General features: G+C 45.2%; 1 protein-coding gene across 3 annotated transcripts in view; it reads right to left on the reverse strand.

The window, feature by feature from the left end:
- Positions 1-24,330, reverse strand: part of NBEAL2 (neurobeachin like 2) — a 188,703-nt gene that overhangs the window by 48,627 nt on the left and 115,746 nt on the right. For all 3 annotated transcript variants that reach the window (XR_011556963.1, XM_070729608.1, XM_070729606.1), the window contains 14 exons: positions 21,109-21,207; positions 19,091-19,677; positions 16,553-16,685; positions 14,465-14,584; positions 12,780-13,098; positions 11,986-12,068; positions 11,750-11,842; positions 9,716-9,887; positions 8,621-8,754; positions 6,733-6,892; positions 3,955-4,057; positions 3,714-3,867; positions 2,401-2,559; positions 1,118-1,277 (listed from right to left, as the gene is read on the reverse strand). Coding sequence is in view for 2 of the 3 variants with exons in the window: in XM_070729608.1 (XP_070585709.1) it covers positions 1,118-1,277; positions 2,401-2,559; positions 3,714-3,867; positions 3,955-4,057; positions 6,733-6,892; positions 8,621-8,754; positions 9,716-9,887; positions 11,750-11,842; positions 11,986-12,068; positions 12,780-13,098; positions 14,465-14,584; positions 16,553-16,685; positions 19,091-19,677; positions 21,109-21,207 (2,476 nt within the window). In the remaining variant the exon portion in view is untranslated. The remainder of the gene's footprint in view (positions 1-1,117; positions 1,278-2,400; positions 2,560-3,713; positions 3,868-3,954; positions 4,058-6,732; positions 6,893-8,620; positions 8,755-9,715; positions 9,888-11,749; positions 11,843-11,985; positions 12,069-12,779; positions 13,099-14,464; positions 14,585-16,552; positions 16,686-19,090; positions 19,678-21,108; positions 21,208-24,330) is intronic.

Consider the following 24,330-nt stretch of genomic DNA (forward strand, 5'->3'; position numbering starts at 1 on the left):
CAAACCTCACAAACCTCCGGAAGATCTCAAATGTTGAAATGTTTGTAAAAGACCTCCCTTCATTCTAAAACCTTGTTAAAACTCTTGGAAGCCCTCCCTTATCTTGAATTCCCAGCTAGATTTCCCAGCTGGAATTTTTCTCATACTCACATCACATGGCTGGCTGGAGAATTCTGGGAATTGAAGTCCATCCATCTACAAGTTGCCAAGCTGAGAACTACTGCAAGACGTTAAGTCATTGGCTCAGCTCCCAGCCCACCAGAAACAACTATTTTGGTGTAGTCTAGCATATGGTGGCGCAGCAGGTAGAGTGCTGTACTGCAAGCCACTGAAGCTGACAGTAGATTTGTAGGTCAGCGGTTCAAATCTCATTACCGGCTCAAGGTTGACTCAGCTTTCCATCCTTCCGAGGTGGGTAAAATGAGGACCCGGATTGTGGGGGCAATAGGCTGATTCTCTGTTAAAAAATGCTATTGCTAACATGTTGTAAACCGCCCTGAGTCTAAGGAGAAGGGCAGCATAAAAATCAAATAAATAAATAAATAAATAAATAAATAAAATATGGTGGTAACCTAGACACACTTGGTTGAGAGTGTAACTACCACACTTGCGTTGATAGATTTCTGCTGTTGGTGGTCTGTACACATTTGAGAACATTTTCAACCTTCAGCTGTTTTTCCTTCTGGCTCATTCTTCTCTAGAGAAGCAGAGGGATGCACATTCTGACAATTACTGTCCTCTCAAACCAAATTACTAAAGTACTTTGCACTTTGGTAAAGGACAAAGAATGTGCAAGTTTTCAACTATCTTCAGCTAGCTACTACAAAGCAGGTCTAGAACTCAATCGAAGCCCCACCCACTTTCTTTCTAGATCCATGCTCCAAAACCCATCTGAAACTGACCAGCAGGTTAGGAGAAAGCTATTCAGCTCCAAAACGTGGACCAAGAATGATCCATGATGTTCATAATCAAGTGGGCAGGATGAGCAATGGGACTACAATGGACAGTGGTGTTTTGATGGACATGGGCCTTCTCGTGAGGGTCCTCCTGAAACTCTACTGAACTTTCCAGCCACAGAAGCCATCAGAGAAACTATGAGAAGCCCCCAGACAAGTACCTGCTCCAAGGACCTGTTCCAGAAGGCAACGGAAGAACAGTATGGAAACCGGGATGTCATTCAGATACGAGATGAAACCATGGTAGCCAATGTCCTTCAGCTTCAAGCGATGTTTGTATCGTTCGTGGATCTTCTCGTATTTCAGCAACTTGTATAAAATCTGTGTGAAAACAAACACAAAATAACAATGTGGTTTGCACTGCAGGGGGACCTGAGATATAGCAGTATCAGTTTAATGCTCTCAACAGGGTGAAACACAACACCCTCAACTTAATCCTTGACTTACAACCATAACTGACCTCCAAATTTCTGTTGTTAAGTGAGACAGTTATGAGAGAAGTCTTGCCCCATTTTATGACAGTTGTTAAGTGAATCACAGCTGTTGTTAGGTTAATCACATGGTTGTTAAGTGAATCTGACTTCCCCGTTGTTTTTGCTCATCAGAAGGTCGCAAAAGGGGAAAAGCCAGAAGAATTGCAGCGATACTGGCTGGAAAATAGCAAAACTCCAACAAGCTTTGCGAAAATCCATCCAGACAAACTATCGTCGGAAAGTCTGCAGACCAGAATCAGAACTTGAATGACAGCGGGGGAGGGGGGGACATCATCATCATCATCATCATCATGATTATTATTATTATTATTATTATTATTATTATTATTATTATTATTATTATTATCCTACAGACAGCTGGTTGGAGAATTCTGGGAGTTGAAGACCACAAGTCTTAAAGCCCCCCCGAGTCTACGGAGAGGGGCGGCATACAAATCTAATAAATAAATAAATCTAATAATAATCTAATAAATAAATAAATCTAATAATAATCTAATAAATAAATAAATCTAATAATAATCTAATAAATAAATAAATCTAATAATAATCTAATAAATAAATAAATCTAATAATAATCTAATAAATAAATAAATCTAATAATAATCTAATAAATAAATAAAGTTGCCAAGTTTAGGGGACCCCTGTTGGTATAAGAACTCCAGGGAGATATGTTTGAGCAGGGGGTTGGACTAGAAGACCTCCAAGATCCATTTTAACTCAGTTATTGTGTTATTTTGGTTCAAATTAGAAAACCAGAGCCATCTGCACAACTTACTGGTTTTATGATTATCTCACACCCTTCTGCCTACACACACAACCACAACCTTGAAGTATATGAGAGGCTTCAAGTCTCCGTCAACTGAGAAGGATCCAGTTGGACCCAACCTGTCTCCATCACTAGTAGCAAAACCCCAGGAAGATACCCAAAGCTCCTGGAGATGAATTCCTACCTTGAAGATCCTCTCCCGGACTTCATCCGAGAACTTCCGTTGAATGAGTAAGGAGAAGAAGACCTCCACATTGCCTGGCTCAAACAGGAAAGCGAAAAGCTGATCCTGGCACGGGGAACTCTTCTGCAAGCTCTGGATCACCTCCAGTATCCCACATACCTGCCAGATGCCCCAGAAGGTATAAAAACTGCTGTTATTTCAAGTCCTTCAGAACCCAGAATGCTAATGCAACAGCGTCTAGGTTTGTTCTGGGTGCACCCCCTGAAAATATCAATTTAAACCTTGCTAGATGTTGCCCTTAGTTTATCAGCTGATCTTGGATTGTGGTAGATCGGAAATCTGGGATTTGAGCTCTCTTTAGAGTAAACCCCGAAAACCAGCAGCCCAATGCAACAAATTTGTTTTTTGGAACATTTCCTTTCCACAGATAACTTTCTAAGGTATAGTTGATCTCAGCTCCCAACATTCCTAGCCTTTGGCTCTGCAGAAGGGGAATTCTGGGAGATGAGGTCCAACACATCTGGAAGATGGCAGGTTGAATAAAGCAGGCTTACTTGTCTGAGAATGAGGGGGGCATCCATCCATCTATCTATACTCATTCAACCATCCATCCATCCATCACCCACTCATCTGTCCGTCTGTCCGTCCATCCATCCATCTTCATCTATCCATCAACCTGTCCATCCATCCACCCATTCATCTGCCTCATAGAAACACAGAAACATAGAAGACTGACGGCAGAAAAAGACCTCATGATCCATCTAGTCTGCCCTTATACTATTTCCTGTATTTTATCTTACAATGGATATATGTTTATCCCAGGCATGTTTAGAGTCAGTTACTGTGGATTTACCAACCACGTCTGCTGGAAGTTTGTTCCAAGGATCTACTACTCTTTCAGTGAAATAATATTTTCTCATGTTGCCTTTGATCTTTCCCCCAACTAACTTCAGATTGTGTCCCCTTGTTCTTGTGTTCACTTTCCTATTAGAAACACTTCCCTCCTGGACCTTATTTAACCCTTTAACATATTTAAATGTTTCGATCATGTCCCCCCTTTTCCTTCTGTCCTCCAGACTATCCATCCATTTTTAATACACCCACCCATGCACTCACCCACCCATTCATCCGTCCATCCATCCATTTGTCTCTCCATCCATCCATCCAGCCAGCCATGTGTCATTCATTCATCCATGTATTCATCCCTCCCTCCCACCCATCCATCTCACCCATCCCTCCATCCCTCCTTTCCCCCTACCTTTATGTTCCCCTGCCCATTTCTGCAATTTCTCTCGGTTCGGTCCCCAACCCACCTGGTTCTCATCATTTACGGCTGCAAGGTAGTTCATGGTGCTTTGCATCTCGTCGCTGGAGATGTTCCTGCAGAAGAAGTCCTTGATGAGGCTGAAGAGCGACGTTTGCACCGTCCGGAGGTCATCGGTGGCAATGGGCTTCTCCTTGTAGGTTCTGAGGAGCAGAAGAAGCAGGAGGAGGGTGAAAGTGGGTAAAGGAAGAAAGCGACCCCTTAGAGAAGTTGACCCCTTGACCACTCACCCATAATAGGTCCGGATGGCATCCAGGATGTACTGCACTCCGTATTTCTTCCGTATCCTTTGTTTGTGATCCTTAATTATGTTGGACAGGTATTGGATGTGTCCTATCAAGCAAACAGAGGTAAGGTGAGAAAGAACGCAGACCGCACCTGCCCATCCTGTTCTCAAGGCAGGGCTCCTCCTTAGACTGTTGTGGTGTTTCCCCTATGAGGGTTATCCAGAAAGAAAGGCTACAAGGCCCATAGCTCTTGCGGGGAATGTTTGCAGGGGAAGATGGTATTCCTATTGTGTAGAGGGAAGCCAGCGGAAGAGAATGAACAGTGCCAGGGGTCAGTAGATCATCGACTGGCGTTGTGGGGAAGGTTAGAGATGAGCGTCTTCATCCCGTTTCCCTCCAAGTGCAAAGTGTGTGTTGTAATACGCTACCTGAATGCTAAGAGCAGGAAAGCTGCTGTGTTGGGTGCACAACATTTTTCTCGCTGATTGCTGAGTTTTGAATGTTTTTGGCTGAAGGAGACTGGGTATGGCGACACTGAATTGATTGACGTTTGCTCTCTGGAGCCTGGTGATAAGCCCAAGTTTCATCTCCTGTCACTCTACAGTTGAGAAAAGTCTCGCCTTCAATCTCGAAACGGTCAAGAAATTCTCGGGCGGCACTGACTCTGTCGATTTTGTACGCTTCAGTTTGTATCTTGAACACCCATCCCAGCAGCATTCATGCCCTCAGCATTCAGGTAGTGTATTACAGCGCGCACTTCGCCCTTCACCACAACGCCAGTCGATGATCTACTGGTCACTGGTACTGCTCGTTCTCTTCTGCTGTCTTCCCTCTGCACAATAGTTTGCTTGTTATGTCAAACAATTATAGGATGGTAATTTGTATAACATTAGAAATGGTAAAAGACAATAGGACAGTCGGACAGATTAGATCAGATTAGATTTATTGGATTTATATGCCGCCCCTCTCCGCAGACTCGGGGCGGCTCACAACAATGGCAAAAACAGTACATAGTAACAAATCTAATATTTAGCAATCTGATTTACAGTTTTAAGTTTAAAAGTCCATAAAAGCAACCCCAATATATATAAAAAAACAAGCACACAATCAATCATAGACCAAAACTACATGGGCAAGGGGGAGATGTTTTAAGGAGTTTACGAAAGGCAAGGAGGGTGGGGGCAATCCTAATCTCTGGGGGGTGCTGGTTCCAGAGGGTCGGAGCCACCACAGAGAAGGCTCTTCCCCTGGGTCCCGCCAGACGACATTGTTTGGTTGACGGGACCCGGAGAAGGCCAACTTTGTGGGACCTAACTGGTCGCTGGGATTTGTGCGGCAGAAGGCGGTCCCGGAGATATTCTGGTCCAGTGCCATGAAGAACTTTATAGGTCATAACCAACAGTTTGAATTGTGACCGGAAACCAATCGGCAACCAATGCAGACTGCGGAGTGTTGGAGTAACATGGGCATACTTAGAGAAGCCCATGATTGCTCTCACAGCTGCATTCTGCACGATCTGGAGTTTCCGAACATTCTTCAAAGGTAGCCCCATGTGGAGAGCATTACAGTAGTCGAGCCTCGAGGTGATGAGGGCATGAGTGACTGTGAGCAATGACTCCCGATCCAAATAGGGCTGCAACTGGTGCACCAGGTGAACCTGGGCAAACGCCCCCCTTGCCACAGCTGAAAGACGTTTTTCTAATGTGAGCTGTGGACAGGGACAATAGGCACAATGGTGTGCTTATGCACCCCCCTTACAGACCTCTTAGAAAGGGGGAGAGGTCGACTGTAGATAATAATGAAATAAATAAATAAAATAAAATAAATAATCTAAGGTTAAAGGTTCTGGGGTTAGGGTAGAAACCACAGTCAGGTAGTACATTCCCGGCATTGATCACTCTGTTGTTAAAGTCGTATTTTTTGCAGTCTAGTTTAGAGCGGTTAACATTTAGTTTAAATCTATTACATGCTCGTGTGTTGTTGTGGTTGAAGCTGAAGTAGTCACTAACTGGAAGGACATTTTGGTATTTGATTTTATGAACTCTAGTTAAGTCGGAACGGAGGCAATGGAGTTGTAAGTTGTCTAGTCCAAAGTATTTCAAGTCTGGCGGAGTAAAGTATTTTGTTGTGGGAAGAAGAGTGAAGGGCTCTTCTTGTGAAATATTTCTGGACTCTCTCAATTGTGTAGATGTCACATATGCAATATGGGTTCCATACAGGTGAGCTGTATTCTAGGACTGGCCTGACAAATGTTTTGTATGCTGTGGTTAGCAAATCAATGTAATAATAATAATAATAATAATAATAATAATAATAATAATAATAATAATTATTATTATTATTATAATAATAATAATAATAATAATAATAATTTATTCGATTTGTATGCCGCCCCTCTCCGAAATTACCAGAGAATAAGCTGCGAAGGATTAGTTTAACAACTCTTAAAGCCTTTTTTGTCAATGTTGTTACAGTGGACTCTAACATTTGGGTCATTGGACATGAGTAAACCAAGATAATACCAACTTCCCCCATGAACATTCACCACGAGAGCTACATGCCTTCAAACCTTACTTTCCGGATAACCCTCATATATTTCACTTGAGATATCATGGAAATGGGCACAACTTGACCAAAGAAAGGACACTGTTGACACGTCAGAAGGATTTCAACTCTGTGATGCTCCACAGATAAAGTAAAGGGTCTCCTCACCCTCTTAAAGGACCAATCTTCTCCCCAAGGACGATGGGTCTTTTGATCTAGACCATCTTGTTGACTTACCCAGCCGGACGGCAAAGTCGCTGTTGGTCCAGATGCGGAAGTCAAAGAGGAGGGCCTGGTAGAGGAGGTGGAGCAAGAGGTTGTGTCCTTCTGAGGCTACCTCCTCCATGAGAATCTGGGAGGCCATGAGGACATTCATGTCCATCAAATGGCTGGAGACCTGTGGAAGGTGGAAAGAAAATCTACGTGAAGATTATTTTTATTTATTTTTTATTTATTTGTACTGGTGGTATACAAGGATATAATAATATTTATATACATGATACTAGTAAGAGAGAAACATTAGGACAGGGGTCGGAAGGCACTCTGGTGCACTTATGCACGCCCTTACTGACCACTTAGGAATCGGGAGAGGTCAACAGTGGATAGTCTAAGGGTAAAGTTTTGGAGGTTAGGTGATGATACTACAAAGTCTGGTAGGGAGTTCCATGCATCAACTACTCAGTTACTAAAGTCGTATTTCCTGCAATCGTGTTTGGAGCAATTTACTTTAGGTTTGCGTCTGTTGTGTGCTCGTGTGTTGTTGTGGTTGAAGCTGAAGCAGTCATTGACAGGAAGGGCATTGTAGCAGATGATTTTATGGGCTATGTTTAGGTTGTGTTGAAGGCAACGTAGTTCTAAACTTTCTAAACCTGGATTATAAATCTAGTTGCGTAGGGTATTCTGTTGCAAGTGGAGGAGTGGAGGGCTCTTCTAGTAAAGTATCTCTGGACATTTTCTACAGTGTTTATGTCCGGTATGCAGTGTGGGTTCCAGACAAATAAGCTGTATTCGAGGATTGGTCTGGCGAAAGTTTTGTGCACTCTGGTTAGTAGTGTGAGATTACCGGAGCCGAAGCTACGTAAGATTAGGGTAAGAACTCTTGAAGCCTTTTTGACAATGTTGTGGCAGTGGGCTTTGGCACTTAGGTCATTGGATAGGAGTATTCCAAGGACTTTTACAGAGTGGGGGTTGTCTGTAAGGTCTTGTTTATTCAGGTTATATTTGATGTTCTGATTCTTTTTGCCAATGTGCAGAATAAAGCAGTTGTTGGTTGAGATTGAGATTTTTGGTTATGTCCTCCATATCTGACCTGTCCAAGAGAAGAGTACCTGTGCCTTCTTCTCATCATCCACCAAAATTCCTTCTGCTATTTCAGACCCAACCCTGTGGGATTTAACTCTCAGAACTACAACATCCATTCCCGTTAAAGTTGAAGAGTAATTGGGGTCCCAAAAATCTGTGTCCCACAGTGGCCCCCCAATTGTCCATGGGGGTCTTGAGCAGAAAGAGAAGGCAAGACCCTCCCTTTCCCTTGACCCTCAACAAATGGGACCCAAGGGAACCCTGCCTGCCTCAACTAACATAGAGGCGGCACTTGGACATCCGTTTCAATAACCACCTATGATACGCTTGGCATCCATGAATCTGTCTAATCCTGCCTTGAAGCTATCCAGAATGACAGCTGTCACGACCTCTTCTGGAAGGGAATTCCATCAACCAACCACCCTCTGGGTGAAGAAATATTTCCCTAGATTTGTCCTCACTTTCTGACCTGTGAGCTTTAGGGAGTGCTCCCTTGTCCTAGAATTGTGTGATAGAGAAAATATTTTTTCTCAATGCACCTTTTATATCCCATGCAGGATTTTATACACTTCGATCAAGTCACCCCTTCAACGCCGTCTTTCAAGGCTGAAGAGACCAAGGCGTTGCAACCTGGTATCATGAGGGAGGGGCTCCATTTCCTTGATCATACATGTTGCCCTTTTTTGCACTTTTTCCAGTTCCATTCTATCCTTCTTGAGGTGCCGTGACCAGAACTGACTAAAACCAGCGAGAAGTGAAACACAGATCAAAATGTTGAAAACCTAGATGAGGCCGCCCCTCTTAACGCATGTGTCTATGGTACCTTCTGTAGCAAGGCTCCAATGATAGCCGGACCGTGACATTGGACCAAACTCTCTTGATTGACTTGGTGACCACACAGGAAGTTCTTCACCAGTAGTAAAAAAGCAGCCACTCCATTCTTCTCCAGCCTTCCCTCTAAAAAACAGAAATCACCCTCAGAATCTCGTGCGCTGTCTAAAATTGTGACTTTAAGGTGGGTGGATTACAACTCCCAGAATTCCCTAGCCGGCTGTGCTGTCTGTATCCCCTCCAGTGATGGGCCACTACCGGAACGGCAAGGTGCTCCGCTCCGGTAGCGATTTTCGGGATGTGCACACAGCTGCATGCTTCCAACAACCTCCCACACGCTCCCGTATAAGTTTTGGCTTTTGCACATGCGCAGCAAGCGAAATCTCACATGAAGACGCTTGCACGGACAAGATTTAGGGGTTTTTTTGCTTCTGCGCATGCGCGGAATCAAAAATATCGGCGAAAATTGCTGAAATCTCATTGACATGCAGATCTTCGCATGAGATTATTTATTTATTTATTATTTATTTATTTGATTTGTATGCCGCCCCTCTCCGCAGACTCTGGGCGGCCAACAACAATGATAAAAAACAGCATGTAGAAATCCAATTAATAAAACAACTAAAAACCCTTATAATAAAACCAAACATATACACAAACATATCATGCATAACTTGTAATAATGGCCTAGGGGGAAGGAATGTCTTAACTACCCCATACCTGGCGGCATAAATGAGTCTTGAGTGGTTTACGAAAGACAGGGAGGGTGGGGGCAGTTCTAATCTCCGGGGGGAGTTGGTTCCAGAGGGCCGGGGCCGCCACAGAGAAGGCTCTTCCCCTGGGGCCCCCCAAATGACATTGTTTAATCGACGGGACCCGGAGAAGGCCAACTCTGTGGGACCTTATCGGTCGCTGGGATTCGTGCGGTAGCAGGCGGTTCCTTACTTGCTACGCATGCGTGGAAGCCATATCTCGCACCAATGTGTGCGCCCGCCCCCCTGACACACATACACCTGTGATGGCAGGGCACACAGTCCTTCGCCGATCCCCTCCCACCGCCACCAAAAAACCGGCAGATTTTTATCACCTGAGGTTTTCCCCAGGGGAATGTGTAAGCCTTGAGCACTCCGTGAAGACGTCAACTCTGGCCCCACCAGATTGTGGATCTCCTGGATCTCTTTGCTTTCTTCCTTTTGAGAGGCCACTTGATCCAGCAGAGGGAGGAGAGCTCCCATCCCGCCAACACAGTTGATGACATCCTGTGCAGAACCAAAAACAAAGCTTCGTGACTTGGAAACCACCACACCACGGACCCTGGAAGAGCCCCAAAATAGTCTTCCAAGGAGTGGTGGTGGTAGCAGAAATTCCATGGAGACCTGACTTGGTCCTACTGTGGTGACTCGTCAACAGCCCCTGCAGCTGGTAGCGGATCTCGTCTGAGACAAGGCCAAGAGAGTCCCTCGGGAGTGGGCAGCATACGAATTTAATTAATTAATAATAAAAATAAACAAGGGTGGGCTCCTTTTACCTTTTCTTACCAGTGCACATCGCGATGTTTCTTGTGTGTGCACTGGATAGGCCCCTGCATGTGTCCCCTTGCGCAATTTCACTTCTGTGCATGCTCAGAGGGACAATTTTACTTTTGCGCATGCTCACAGAGCCATAAAGTCACCAAAAATTACAAAAAAATATAGCAGTGCACATGGACCAGCACAGACAGCACCGGAGCCGTCGCACCAAAATTGCATCATCGTCGGGCCAATACCGGAGCACCCGCACCAATAGGAACCCACCCCAATGGGGGGGATACGTGAGTGGCCTGTGCAGCTGGCACCCGTGTCGGACAGTGAGGAGGCTAGCGAAGACTCGGTGCCAGAGGCAGAGGTTCAGCCAGGGCCTTCGGAACCTGCAGCACCTCACAGCAATGATGCGGAAGAAGAGGAGGAGCCTCTTCTTAATGCATGAGCGCACAGGGCTGCCAAAAGGCAGGAAGGTCTACTCAGGAGGAGGTCTCCTCAGGAGTAGGCATGGGGCTAATTGGCCACTTCCCAAGCCTCCTTAAGAAATGATGTAGCCGGGAAAAAACTCTGCAGGAAACAACTTGTTTGTGCTAAGGCGTATGCAGAGCGACCCCTGAGTTGTCACGGATGTGTGGAATTCCAACAGAGATATAAATAATGATTCAGTTATACAAACCAGATACATTAAAGTGTACAGTGGGTTTTCGCGGGTTCGAACTTTGCGAATAGCCTATACCACGGTTTTTCAAAAAATATTAATTAAAAAATACTTCACGGTTTTTTTCCTATACCATGGTTTTTCCCATCTGATGACGTCATACTAATAATTTTTGCAAATAACAAAAAAATTAATTATTGTTAATAAATAATTGTGTTTATAAATATCAGGATCACTAAGTGCCTTATTCAATGGTGAGTACCAGTAATAATGGGGAGTAAATGGTTGTTAAGAGAATGGGAAATGGTAATTTAGGGGTTTAAAGTGTTAAGGGAAGGCTTGTGATACTGTCCATAGCCAAAAATGGTGTATTTACTTGCACATCTCTACTTCGTGGAAATTTGACTTTCGGGGGCGGTCTTGGAACGCATCCCCCGTAAAAATCGAGGGAACACTGTATAAAATAGTGCTTACTTTAGAAATATCATAGTCAAGTTAAACTGTTCGGTCATTCACATTCAAATACAATAATAATATTACAAGCCTCACTTTGTCTTACATATCAGACATACTGTACATTACAGCTTACAAATACATCAAAACTATCACAGAGCTTACTACATCAGTCACAGTGAATCAGCAAAATGAGCAGAGAGAGAGAATTCTGCTTTCTGGCTCCCTCTTATGGCAATTTGCAACACTGCCTCTTAAAGATCTAGTATTTCAATACAAACAAACATTCATTGTGTGCGAACTCTACTAAGCAGTTTATTAGTAGTGGTAAATCAATTAAATATAGGTTTGAACAAACTGAGTGTGTGCTTCATTTTCTCTGCTCCGTGGATGGAGCAGAACACCTAACAGTCGCAGAGAGAAGCTGGGACAATTTTCTCCCAACAACCAAGATGATTCCTCAAAGACATGAGTATAGATTCCCACTTACCTTAACATCCCAGTTCACCACTTGATGCCCTGTCAGCCTCCCGTCCAGGTTATGGTTTGGAGAAAGGTCCAGACAAATGTTGCTTTTACAGGCCTAGAGAAAAAAACAATGAAGGAGCAAAAAAGGCAAAGAACAGCTCCAAGGGCGACCAAAGAGGGTCATGTCATCAGGCTAGGTAGGTCCTCTTTGTAGAGGGATCTGTCCAAAGGTGTGTAGAAATTCAGGCTTGACCTTACCTGGGGTGTGTAGTACAAAAGTAACTTGCTACTCAGTTCCCCAAAATCTCCCTCAGGCTTAAATGGCGATGTGACATTTGGCCCTGCAGAAAGAAACAGAAGAATGGAGTCTTGGTGTCAAGTCAAAGGAAGGAAGGCTCGGCACCCTCAAATTCAGAGTGAAATAGGAGTAAAAGGACTATCGTTTGAAGTTCTGGGTGATTGTCCTCCATCAAGGACACTTCCATCTGTTCGTCCATCACCCGGGGGGGGGAGGGGAAACTTCTGACCCACTCAGAGAGGGACCACAATTTGGGAGGCTTCCTCAATCCACAGCTGATATTGGACCATCATCTTTTGGCTGTGGTGAGCGGGGCATTTGCCCAGGTTCGCCTGGTGCACCAGTTGCAGCCCTATTTGGACAGGGAGTCTTTGCTCATGGTCGCTCAGGCCCTTATCACCTCGAGGTTCGACTACTGCAATGCCCTCTACATGGGGCGACCTCTGAATAGTGTTGAGAAACTACAAATTGTGTAAAATGCAGCCGCGCGAGCAGTCATGGGCCTTCCAAGGTATGCCCCTGTCTCTCCGGCACTCTGCGAACTGCACTGGCTGCTAACTGATTTCTTTAATTTTTTTTTGTTTGTTGTAATAAAATTTAATAAAAATACTTTTAAAAAACCCCAACAACATAAAGGCGGCACATGGACATCCGTTTCAATAACCACCTATGATGCACTCGGCATCCACGCATCTGTCTAGTGCTGCCTTGAAGGATTAGATGGACAACACAGCCGGTTCCTCCAGAGCCCTACCTGCCAAGAAGAATGCCTTCACCTGTGCAGGCTGGAGTGCCTCGAAGAAGATAGCGACTGACCCCAAATGGCCCTCCAAAGAGGTGGGCATCCCCCACTCGGTGTCCTGGGTCCCTGCAATCATGGTGGACACCAGGCTTTCCCGGGGCGGGATGGGGGTCCAGGTGTGAGAAGCCAGAGACGCCGGGAAGGACTGTGAGCGGTTCAGGAAAGGGTGCGCTGGGAACTCCAGGTCCGGCGAGTGAGACGGAGGAGAGTAGATCATGGACGTGGTCGTGGTCCGATGGCCAGCAGAACCAATGCAGCAGGACGTGAAGGCCTGGCCAGGAAGAGGAGAAAAACTGGACGTTTAGGAGATATAAATATTTCCGTTCTTATCTAATTTTTCTAGACCAGTGATGGTGAAACTATGGCATGGGTGTCACAGGTAGCAAGTGGAGCCATATCTGTGGGCACACGAGCTGTTGCCCTAGTTCAGCTCCTAAGTGCATGTGCCGGCCAGCTGATTTTTGGCTCTCACAGAGGCTCTGGGAAGGGGGGGAAGTGTTTTCAATAGGAAAGTGAACACAAGAACAAGGGGGCACAATCTGATGTTAGTTGGGGGAAAGATTAGAAGTAATGTGAGAAAATATTATTTTACTGAAAGAGTAGTAGATGCTTGGAACAAACTTCCAGCAGACGTGGTCGGTAAATCCACAGTAACTGAGCTTAAACATGCCTGGGATAAACATATACCCATCCTAAGATAAAATACAAGAAATAGTATAAGGGCAGACTAGATGGACCATGAGGTCTTTTTCTGCTGTCAATCTTCTATGTTTCTACCGTATGTCTATGTTTCTAACTTTGGCAATTTTAAGACTTGTGGACTTCAACTCCCAGAATTCCAGGAGTTGAAGTCCACAAGTCTTAAAGTTGCCAAGGTTGGAGAGCCCTGTCCTAATCCAATTCCTTGTCCAAGCCAGGAGATTTTATACATATCTAATACAAATCTAATAAATAATATTTGATGCAGAACCAGCTAACTAGGAATGTCTGAGTTCATGATGGCATCTAAGACAGGCCACCAAGTTTAGGAGAAAACAGAGGAACCCAAGAAGAAGTGGCCCTGGTTTTAAAGTGCATGCCAATAACTAAAGGATAATGGCTATAAATATTGTAAAAATATTATAAGAGAAGGAACATAAAAAGAATATAATTAGTTAGTAATATATTATCAGTTTGTTTAATATAAAATTTATTAGAATTGAAATCACTCAAGGGAAGGTTAAGAGGGAGAGAGAGGATGTAGTTGGAAAAAGGCAGAGGTGGGTGGAGAGAGAAAGGAAGGAAGGAGTGAGAAAGAGAAAAATTGATAACTTGTTAATATGATAAAAGGTGTTGATACAAATGCAAAAAATATCATCTAGAAATATGTAACTGTATGTTATAGAAACATAGAAGACTGAGGGCAGAAAAAGACCTCATGGTCCATCTAGTCTCCCTGTTAGATCACGTTCGTTATCCTAGATCCCTTTGAAGGAAAGAATCTGATCCACCCTGCTGTTATGGATGGACATCATCGGATTTCCTAAAGCTGTCACCAGTAATACCGGTTTTAAAAATTCTCACGCTGTCCACGTCATCCTGGGTTTAATTTTTACAGATCCATAAAATTGTACTGGCGTGGTCCGAGGACAACGTACCTCGCTGAGGGATGGGAAACGCAGCTGGGCCACTTTTTGGAGCTGACCATCTACGAAAATGTTCACCATGTTCTGACTGAACAGTCGGCGGCCCACAATGTGGACCACATCCACACAATGCTGGCAACAAAAGGAAGCACAAATTAGCGATATAATAACAACAACAACAATAACAGCAACAACAACAGAGTGGAGAGGGACCTTGGAGGTCTTCTAGTCCAACCCCCTGCTTAGGCAGGAAACCCTACACTACTCCAGACAGGTGGTTATCCAACATCTGCTTTAAAACTTCCAGTGTTGTGGCATTCACAACTTCTGGTGGCAGGCTGTTCCACTGATTAATAGTTCTAAGTGTCAGGAAGTTCCTCCTTAGTTCTAAGTTTGACTCCAACAAAACGGCAACGTTTGTGAAGTTGAGGATACAGAACGGAAAGGCATCAAGGACAAAATGTGGGTCGATTTGGAAAACCATTGGCCAAGCAGACACTTTTCAAGAGATACAATCTCCCAGCGGTATCTTATTACAGGTAGGCCTCGACTTACGACCACAATTGAATTTGCACTGATAAACAAGGACGTTGTTAACTGAGCCATGTGCAATATTACGACTTTTTGTTGCTAAGGAAAACAAGGCACCCAGGGTCACCGAGAGTGAGTGGGCAGCCATACAGAGTCTCTAAATAAACAAATTAAATGAATCCAGCTTCCCTCATTGACTTTGCTTGTCTGAAGCTGGCTGGGAAGGCCGCAAATGGCCGTCATAGGATTAGGACAAGCTGATACCATGTGGGCAAGCATCAAAATTTCGATGACGGGACTGTGGAGAAGCTGCAACGATCATAAGTGCGAGGACTGGAGTTTTTTAGTGTGTTTTGATTTGAAACAATCACTAAAATGAATGGTTGTAAGTTGAGTCTTACCCGTTAATTTTCTTGACTCCCGTAAAAACAAGCCCTCCGAAAGTAAAAAATCCCTGTTAAGCTTCCTAAACTGACCAGTCCTGGTTAGAGGTTTAGAATGGAGGTGTTTTCTCTGTGGTTCCCCCCAAAGGAAGCCCCTCCCCCAAAGGTAGCCACAGGAAGTGGAGGCCAAAAAAAATCAAAATGGCAGCCATGATGGCGGACCTATGGCACGTGCCACAGGTACCACGCGAGGCCATATTAGAGGGCACACAGGACTTTGCCATGTTTCAGCTTCAGTGCGCATGCGTGCATTGCCCATCTAATTTTCGGCCTTGGGAAAAGGCCGTTTCGCTCTCCAGACACTTCAAGGAAACTTCCCTGAAACCCCAGAGGCAAAAAATCCCCCAACAGACAAACCGGAAGTTCGTGGAAATACACTTCCGGTTCGCCGTTGTGCTGTTTTTGGTACTTTTCCTGTAGCCCTGGAGTGCAAAAAACAACACAACGGGCAAACTGGAAGTGCTTATTTTCCGAACTTTTGGTTTGCCAGTTGTGCTGTTTTTTGTGCATCAGAGCTTCAGGAAACTTCCTTGAACAAGAGTGCAAAAAACAACACAACGGGCAAACTGGAAGTGCTTTCCCCCCGAACGTCCGGTTTGGCCATTTGGGCATTATTTTCATCTACCTGACTTCAGAAAGGCCTCTGTGCATGCGCAGAGGGCAATGTGCAGGGGGGGGGGTGTGTATGCGTGGGGGAAGGGGTGTGGGTACATACATGTATGCTAGCACACCCACACACACCCTTTTGGCACGTGATTCGAATCTTGAAATTATTCTTGTGTTTCTTTAATTGGCCGCAGATGCTGTGTTGATTATTTTCATTTTGGTCTCCCTGTGGATATTCCTGCACCCTCCCCACACAAAATGGTGCCCCAAATGTATAGCTTTGGGGGGCATTTGAGCATGTAACCATTCAGTTGAGACTCTTTGGAGTCCTGCAGGATTGGGAGGCATAGAGGCCTAATAAATTAAATTAAATTAAAATTTGGTGCAATCTTGGCCGACCCCAGTCTAAAATCACCGGTGGTGGGGGGGATGTGACTCAGCTACTAGCCCTAGTGATGTGGGGCACCACCCGGATTTTGTTCCCGGACACCCCAAATCCGTCCAGTCGCCCACCGCTCACCCAGGCTCCGTCGTTGAAGGGGATCTCTGGCAGAGCAACTGTCATATACTCCTTCTTGGTGCAAACAGCCACCACCAACATGCCCTCCGTGGTGAAGAAGGCCTCGAAGCCGGTCCCGCTGGCGGTGAAGAAGCTGTGTGGGATGGGAAGGAAGGAAGGAACCCACCTGAGCTCATCTTGGCTGCGGGATTTTAAATTTACCTGAGCAGGTAAAGGGGGCACTAGACTTTCTCCAGCAGCACAGAGCCAACCTGCCTGCCTTTTCAAACATGGTTAGCGATGTTAGCTTAGGGTTTGGTTTCTGGCTTGGGCAATTTTAAGGTAGCTGCATTTCAACTCCCAGAATTTCCCAGACTGCCATGCTGGATGGGAGATTCTGGGAGTGGAAGTCCTCCCCTCTTAAAGTATATTGGCTGGGGGATTCTGGGAGTGGAAGTCCTCCCCCTCTTAAAGCATGCCAGCTGGGGGATTCTGGGAGTGGAAGTCCTCCCCTTCTTAAAGCATGCCAGCTGGGGGATTCTGGGAGTGGAAGTCCTCCCCCTCTTAAAGCATGCCAGCTGGGGAATTCTGGGAGTGGAAGTCCTCCCCCTCTTAAACCATGCCAGCTGGGGGATTCTGGGAGTGGGAGTCCTCCCCCTCTTAAAGCATGCCAGCTGGGGAATTCTGGGAGTGGAAGTCCTCCCCCTCTTAAAGCATGCCAGCTGGGGGATTCTGGGAGTGGAAGTCCTCCCCCTCTTAAACCATGCCAGCTGGGGGATTCTGGGAGTGGAAGTCCTCCCCTTCTTAAAGCATGCCAGCTGGGGGATTCTGGGAGTGGAAGTCCTCCCCCTCTTAAAGCATGCCAGCTGGGGAATTCTGGGAGTGGAAGTCCTCCCCCTCTTAAACCATGCCAGCTGGGGGATTCTGGGAGTGGGAGTCCTCCCCCTCTTAAAGCATGCCAGCTGGGGGATTCTGGGAGTGGAAGTCCTCCCCCTCTTAAACCATGCCAGCTGGGGGATTCTGGGAGTGGAAGTCCTCCCCCTCTTAAAGCATGCCAGCTGGGGGATTCTGGGAGTGGAAGTCCTCCCCTTCTTAAACCATGCCAGCTGGGGGATTCTGGGAGTGGAAGTCCTCCCCTTCTTAAAGCATGCCAGCTTGGGGATTCTGGGAGTGGAAGTCCTCCCCCTCTTAAAGCATGCCAGCTGGGGGATTCTGGGAGTGGAAGTCCTCCCCCTCTTAAACCACGCCAGCTTGGGGATTCTGGGAGTGGAAGTCCTCCCCCTCTTAAAGCATGCCAGCTGGGGGATTCTGGGAGTGGAAGTCCTCCCCCTCTTAAACCATGCCAGCTGGGGGATTCTGGGAGTGGAAGTCCTCCCCCTCTTAAACCACGCCAGCTTGGGGATTCTGGGAGTGGAAGTCCTCCCCCTCTTAAACCACGCCAGCTGGGGGATTCTGGGAGTGGAAGTCCTCCCCCTCTTAAAGCATGCCAGCTGGGGGATTCTGGGAGTGGAAGTCCTCCCCCTCTTAAAGCATGCCAGCTGGGGGATTCTGGGAGTGGAAGTCCTCCCCCTCTTAAACCACGCCAGCTTGGGGATTCTGGGAGTGGAAGTCCTCCCCCTCTTAAAGCATGCCAGCTGGGGGATTCTGGGAGTGGAAGTCCTCCCCCTCTTAAACCATGCCAGCTGGGGGATTCTGGGAGTGGAAGTCCTCCCCCTTCTTAAAGCATGCCAGCTGGGGAATTCTGGGAGTGGAAGTCCTCCCCTTCTTAAACCATGCCAGCTGGGGGATTCTGGGAGTGGAAGTCCTCCCCCTCTTAAAGCATGCCAGCTTGGGGATTCTGGGAGTGGAAGTCCTCCCCCTCTTAAAGCATGCCAGCTGGGGGATTCTGGGAGTGGAAGTCCTCCCCCTCTTAAAGCATGCCAGCTGGGGGATTCTGGGAGTGGAAGTCCTCCCCCTCTTAAACCACGCCAGCTTGGGGATTCTGGGAGTGGAAGTCCTCCCCCTCTTAAAGCATGCCAGCTGGGGGATTCTGGGAGTGGAAGTCCTCCCCCTCTTAAACCATGCCAGCTGGGGGATTCTGGGAGTGGAAGTCCTCCCCTTCTTAAAGCATGCCAGCTGGGGAATTCTGGGAGTGGAAGTCCTCCCCTTCTTAAACCATGCCAGCTGGGGGATTCTGGGAGTGGAAGTCCTCCCCCTCTTAAAGCATGCCAGCTTGGGGATTCTGGGAGTGGAAGTCCTCCCCCTCTTAAAGCATGCCAGCTGGGGGATTCTGGGAGTGGAAGTCCTCCCCCTCTTAAAGCATGCCAGCTGGGGAATTCTGGGAGTGGAAGTCCTCCCCCTCTTAAACCATGCCAGCTGGGGGATTCTGGGATTGGTAATCCTCCCCTCTCAAAGTTGTTAAAGTGGAGAAAACCGCTCTCAAACCAGAGTCCCCAGTTGACAAAATGACCGCTGCCTTCCCACCTTTTCCATAACCCAGAGGTTGGGATCCCCAATCCCTTTCACCGCATGGAAAATGGGTGTCACGCTGCAGTGCCTAGGTGCGCCAGGCGCTCCCACCTGTACAGTTGTTTCCGCTTCAATCGGCCAGTTTCCTCCGGAGCGTCCTTTGTTTCTTCGGCCAGGAGACACACCCATGCGTGGAAGGCGAAGCCCACCCCAGGCCACTTCTGGATGGTGGGCACCATGATCCCTGCCATGCTGGGCGTCAGGTCGAAATACTGCAGCGCCCGCTCGGGTCCCTCCTTGCGCCCCATCGCCGAGAGGGCTCGCACGACTTGTACGGTGTACGGGTGACAGCCCGCTCCGTTCTCGGTCCGGAGGAGCTTCAGCAACTGCCGCAACTCGCCCGGACGGATCGAGAGACCGCCCAGCACTTTCAGCAAGTCGATGAGATTCTCCGTGCATTTGCGGTCGAGGCTCTGCTGCGCGGCGCTCAGGGTGTCCAGCAGGTAGCCCACCATGCCCGCCCGGACGCAGGTCGTGCGGCTCTGGAGAGAAGCATTGCAGATCTTCTTCAGCCACTCCGAAAGGAAGATCTGGAGGTCCCGCGAGGAGAGCTCAGGAATCCACTGGGTCAGGATCAGTAGCGGCTGCTCGTTGTGGATGGGGCGCGGAGGGGAAGCAGTGTGGTCTCCTTCCACAGCCTGGGAAATGGATTCAGAATGGTAAGTTATGACTACCGTATTTTTCGGAGTATAAGACACACCTTTTTCTTCCCTAAAAGAGGCTGATAATTTGGATGCGTCTCATACTTTGAATGTAGCTTTTTTATTTTTCAGCCCTAACTAGCTGTTAATGATCTTCCCAGCTCTTACCTTGCAAGCTCTTTCATTGTTACTCTCTGAAAAGAATGTTTTCCAAGCTCTAAGTCTTTGCAGGGTTTTTTCATTGCTCTAACTTGCTCCGAATAAGTTTCTTTCCTGCCCTAACCAGATGCTCATGTTCCCAGCTCTTACCGGCTTGCAAGCTCTTTCATTGTTACTCTCTGCAAAGAATGTTTTCCCATCCCTAAGTCTTTGCAGTTTTCCCCCCATTGGTCTAACTTGCTGCAAATGTTTCTTTCCAGCCCTAACCAGGTGCTGATGATGTTCTCAGCTCTTAGTCACTTGCAAACTCTTTCATTGTTACTCTCTGCAAAGAATGTTTTCCAATCCCTAAGTCTTTGCAGGTTTTTTTCCCCATTGCTCTACTTGCTCTGACTATTTCTTTCCAGGTGCTAATAATGTTCCCTGCTCTTGCTGTCTTGAAAACTCCTTCATTGTTACTCTCTCCGAATAAAGGTGTTTTTTTTAAGACCTTAACCAGGGTATAAAATAATGTGATGAAGCTGACCAGACTAAAGACGCTCGCCAGAATAATAGCTGGCAGGCAGATTTTTTTCCCTACTTTCCTCCCCAAAAACTAAGGTGAGTCTTATACTTCGAAAAATACGGTAATTCTAATTGTAACCCATTTCAACTCTGTTTTTAATTCAGTTCTAATTCTAGTTCAATAATTCTAATTTAATTCTAATTTTGATTCTGATTCAATTCTAATCCTAATCCTAATTTGATAGTTGTAACTGAATTTTAATTCTAATTGAATTTGAATTCTAATTCTGATTCTTTGAATTCGAATTTAACAATTCCAATTCACTTCTAATTCCAATCATTTTGATTCTAATTCAATTCCAATTCCAAACGTAGTTCTAACTGAATGATTCCAATTCTAATGTAATTCTAATTCTGATTCTAATTCAATTCTGATCCTAATTCTTACTTAATTCTGATTCTAATTCAATTCTAACCCTAATTCTATTGAGTTAAAATTGAACTGAACTGAATTTTGGCCTTGAAAAAGGGGCTAAGTGGAACTGGGAAATGAGACCACCTGGAAATCCTATTGCTAAATAGGCTGCACTTGGGAAGGTGAGTTAAGCAGTTTGGGGCCAACGAAGCATCAGCAAATCATTTTTGGATTATGGCTGGGGCCCAAAAAAGCCTCTTTAGTTTTAAAGGACTCCATGTAAGAAGCAAGAACTGTGCAAAAACAAAGAAGGGAGAGAGATTGTTTCTCAGCTCCCCAAATGTTCTCACCATGTTCAGCAGTTCCTGCATTAGCTTCTTGGTGGGCTGGCTCTGGCTCTTCAGGACCTCGTAGAGGTGGGAGTAGCCGATCCTTTCTTTGAAGACCTCCTGGAGAAGACAGTCGGCGGTCAACATTGGCTAGATCAAGCCAGACCATGGCAGGGTCGCATTGCAAACTTTAGGAAGTCTCTAGTTTAATAAGGAGACCCGCCCCTGTCCCGTGGGTGGAAAAATACTGAAACAGGATTGGTCGGCTCAGCCTGGCAGCAAGGATATAAATAGCTGCCGGGCACGGCCATGTTATGTTCTCATATTGCTAGTTCCAGTTGCCTATATTATTATTATTATTATTATTATTATTATTATTATTATTATTATTATTATTAATTAGATTTGTATACCGCCCCTCTCCGCAGACTTGGGGCGGCTCCCAGCAACAATAAAACAATGTACAACAAATCTAATAATTTAAAAACATTTTAAAAACCCCATTATTAAGCAGACATACATACAAACAAACAAACATACCATACATAAATTGTATAGGCCCCGGGGAGATGTCTCAATTCCCCCATGCCTGCCTACCTACCTACCTACCTATCATCTATCTATCTACCCACCCAACCCACCTCTCTATCTTTCCCTCAGGCCTCTCTCTCTTCTATCAGATAGATAATCTATCTTTCCTTCAGGCCCATCCATCCATCCATCCATTTATCTTTCCCTTAGGCTTTTCTCTCTACTATTAGGCCTCTATCTATCTATCTATCTATCTATCTATCTATCTATCTATCTATCTATCTATCTATCTATCTATCTATCTATCTCATCTATCTACCGACCTACCTTATCTATCTATCTATCTATCTATCTATCTATCTATCTATCTATCTATCTATCTATCTATCTACCGACCTACCTACCTACCTACCTTGTCTATCTATCTATCTATCTATCTATCTATCTATCTATCTATCTATCTATCTATCTATCTATCTATCTATCTATCTATCTACCGACCTACCTACCTACCTTATCTATCTATCTATCTATCTATCTATCTATCTATCTATCTATCTATCTATCTATCTATCTATCTATCTACTGACCTACCTACCTACCTACCTTATCTATCTATCTATCTATCTATCTACCGACCTACCTACCTACCTACCTACCTACCTACCTACCTATCCCATCTATCTGCCCACTTGCCCCTCCCATCTACCCATCCATCAATCCTGCCCTTCTTTCTCCCCCAATTATCCCTCTCTTTCCCACTCTCTCTCTCTGTCTCTCTCCCTCCATCTACACTGCTCAAAAAAAATAAAGGAAACACTTAAAAAACAGAATATAACTTCAAGTAAATCAAACTTCTGTGAAATCAAACTGTCCACTTAGGAAGCAACACTGATTGACAGTCAATTTCACATGCTGTTGTGCAAATGAAATATTCAATGAAAATATTTCATTCATTCAGATCTAGGATGCGTTATTTGAGTGTTCCCTTTATTTTTTGAGCAGTATATTTACCTACCTAGTACCTACCTACCAGTCTGTTTGTCTCTATCTGCCCAGTTGCACATCCCCATCCATCCATCCAGGGTAAAAGATAAGTGATTAAAAAAACCAATAAGGATGTCCATGCTAAATTAGTATAATCGAATTAAATAATTTTGAATAAATTTTTTTTTATGGTGATGAGAATAAAAAATAATAACAGTTTTGAAAATACGATATGAACATAGAAGAGTTATAAGCTGGAAAAAATAACTTGTATTAAGACCACGTGTGAACTAATATGTAGAAATGAAACTACAAAATAATACTAGAAAATATGAAAATTGAAAATTGGTAACACTGAAATTTGTTTTGTACGGAACATAAAAGATAAAAATTAGGTTTGTACAGATAAAGTGATAAGGGATAAAGTGATAGAATTAATTGTTAAGAAGTTAAAATTAGTTTTCATTAAAAAGTAAGAATGATATGGAGAAGTGAAGTAAAATATCTGAGAATTAGAAATGCATGCATGTGTATTAGAAATTTGCAGAAGTGGGGAAAAGACCACATCTTTGATTCTTAGAAGAGTAGGAAAAGGGGGAAAGAAAAGAGCATTAAAATAGAAATAAAATAAAAATATTAAAAGACAGATATTAAGAAATATGAGAGATGTATCAAAAATGAAATGATAATGGATTGTAGCCATTAAAAAAATGATGTATTGTTAAGACTATTGTATGAATGTATGAAGCTCAGAAAGCAAGTGCTCACGACATGGGATGCTGAAAGACCAAAAAATTAAATAAAACTTATGGGGGGGGGGAAGCCCTTGATCCAATCATCCTTTTAATCCTGCATCCCTCCATCCATCACCTCAACAGAAGTGAATCTTTGCAACCTCAGAGTTGAACTGTAGTGTCCTTGGTACTCTCTGAGCTTGGCTAAGTTTTGAAGACATTTCATGACCCAGCTAGGGAATGTCATCAGTACTAGAAAAGAAGAGGCTTGTAGAGTGGAGGAGGAGGAAAAAGAGGAGGAGGACTGTGTATTCCTTGGTAGTCTCTGAGTTTGGTGGCTTTCTTTCCAGCGTTTCATGACCAAACTAGAGAACATCATCAGTGTTAGAAAGAAAAGTGAGTTATTCCCTATTTATATGCACTCTCTTCTAGCCCTGATGATGTTCCCTAGTTGGATCATGAAACGTCTGCAAGAAAACCACCCACATGCCAACAGAAGTGGCTGCCCTGCATGGTTACGGTCATTCTAGGGTATTCAGACATGACAGAGAGGTTTGTGCAGTGAAGGGCTGCAAAAAATTTTACTACCACCTGTGGCAGTGACTTATTTTGTGTGTGTGGCTTGCTGGACATGTGACCAGGTGGGTGGCTTAAAGGTCATGTGACTGGCTTAAAAGTGGCCAACTTAAAGTCACTCAAGTCCAGGGTTCGGGTTGGGATGCCTGGCCTCTCCTTGCTTCAAAGAGATACAATTTCTCCGGGACCGCCTTCTGCCGCACGAATCCCAGCGACCGGTTAGGTCCCACAGAGTTGGCCTTCTCTGGGTCCCGTCAACTAAGCAATGTCGTTTGGCAGGACCCAGGAGAAGAGCCTTCTCTGTGATGGCCCCGACCCTCTGGAACCGGCTCCCCCCAGATATCAGAGTTGCCCTCACCCTCCTTGTCTTTCGCAAGCTCCTTAAAACCCACCTCTGTCGTCAGGCATGGGGGAA

The sequence above is a fragment of the Erythrolamprus reginae genome, chromosome Z (assembly GCF_031021105.1).
Source record: "Erythrolamprus reginae isolate rEryReg1 chromosome Z, rEryReg1.hap1, whole genome shotgun sequence".
NCBI classification, from domain to species: Eukaryota; Metazoa; Chordata; class Lepidosauria; order Squamata; family Dipsadidae; genus Erythrolamprus; species Erythrolamprus reginae.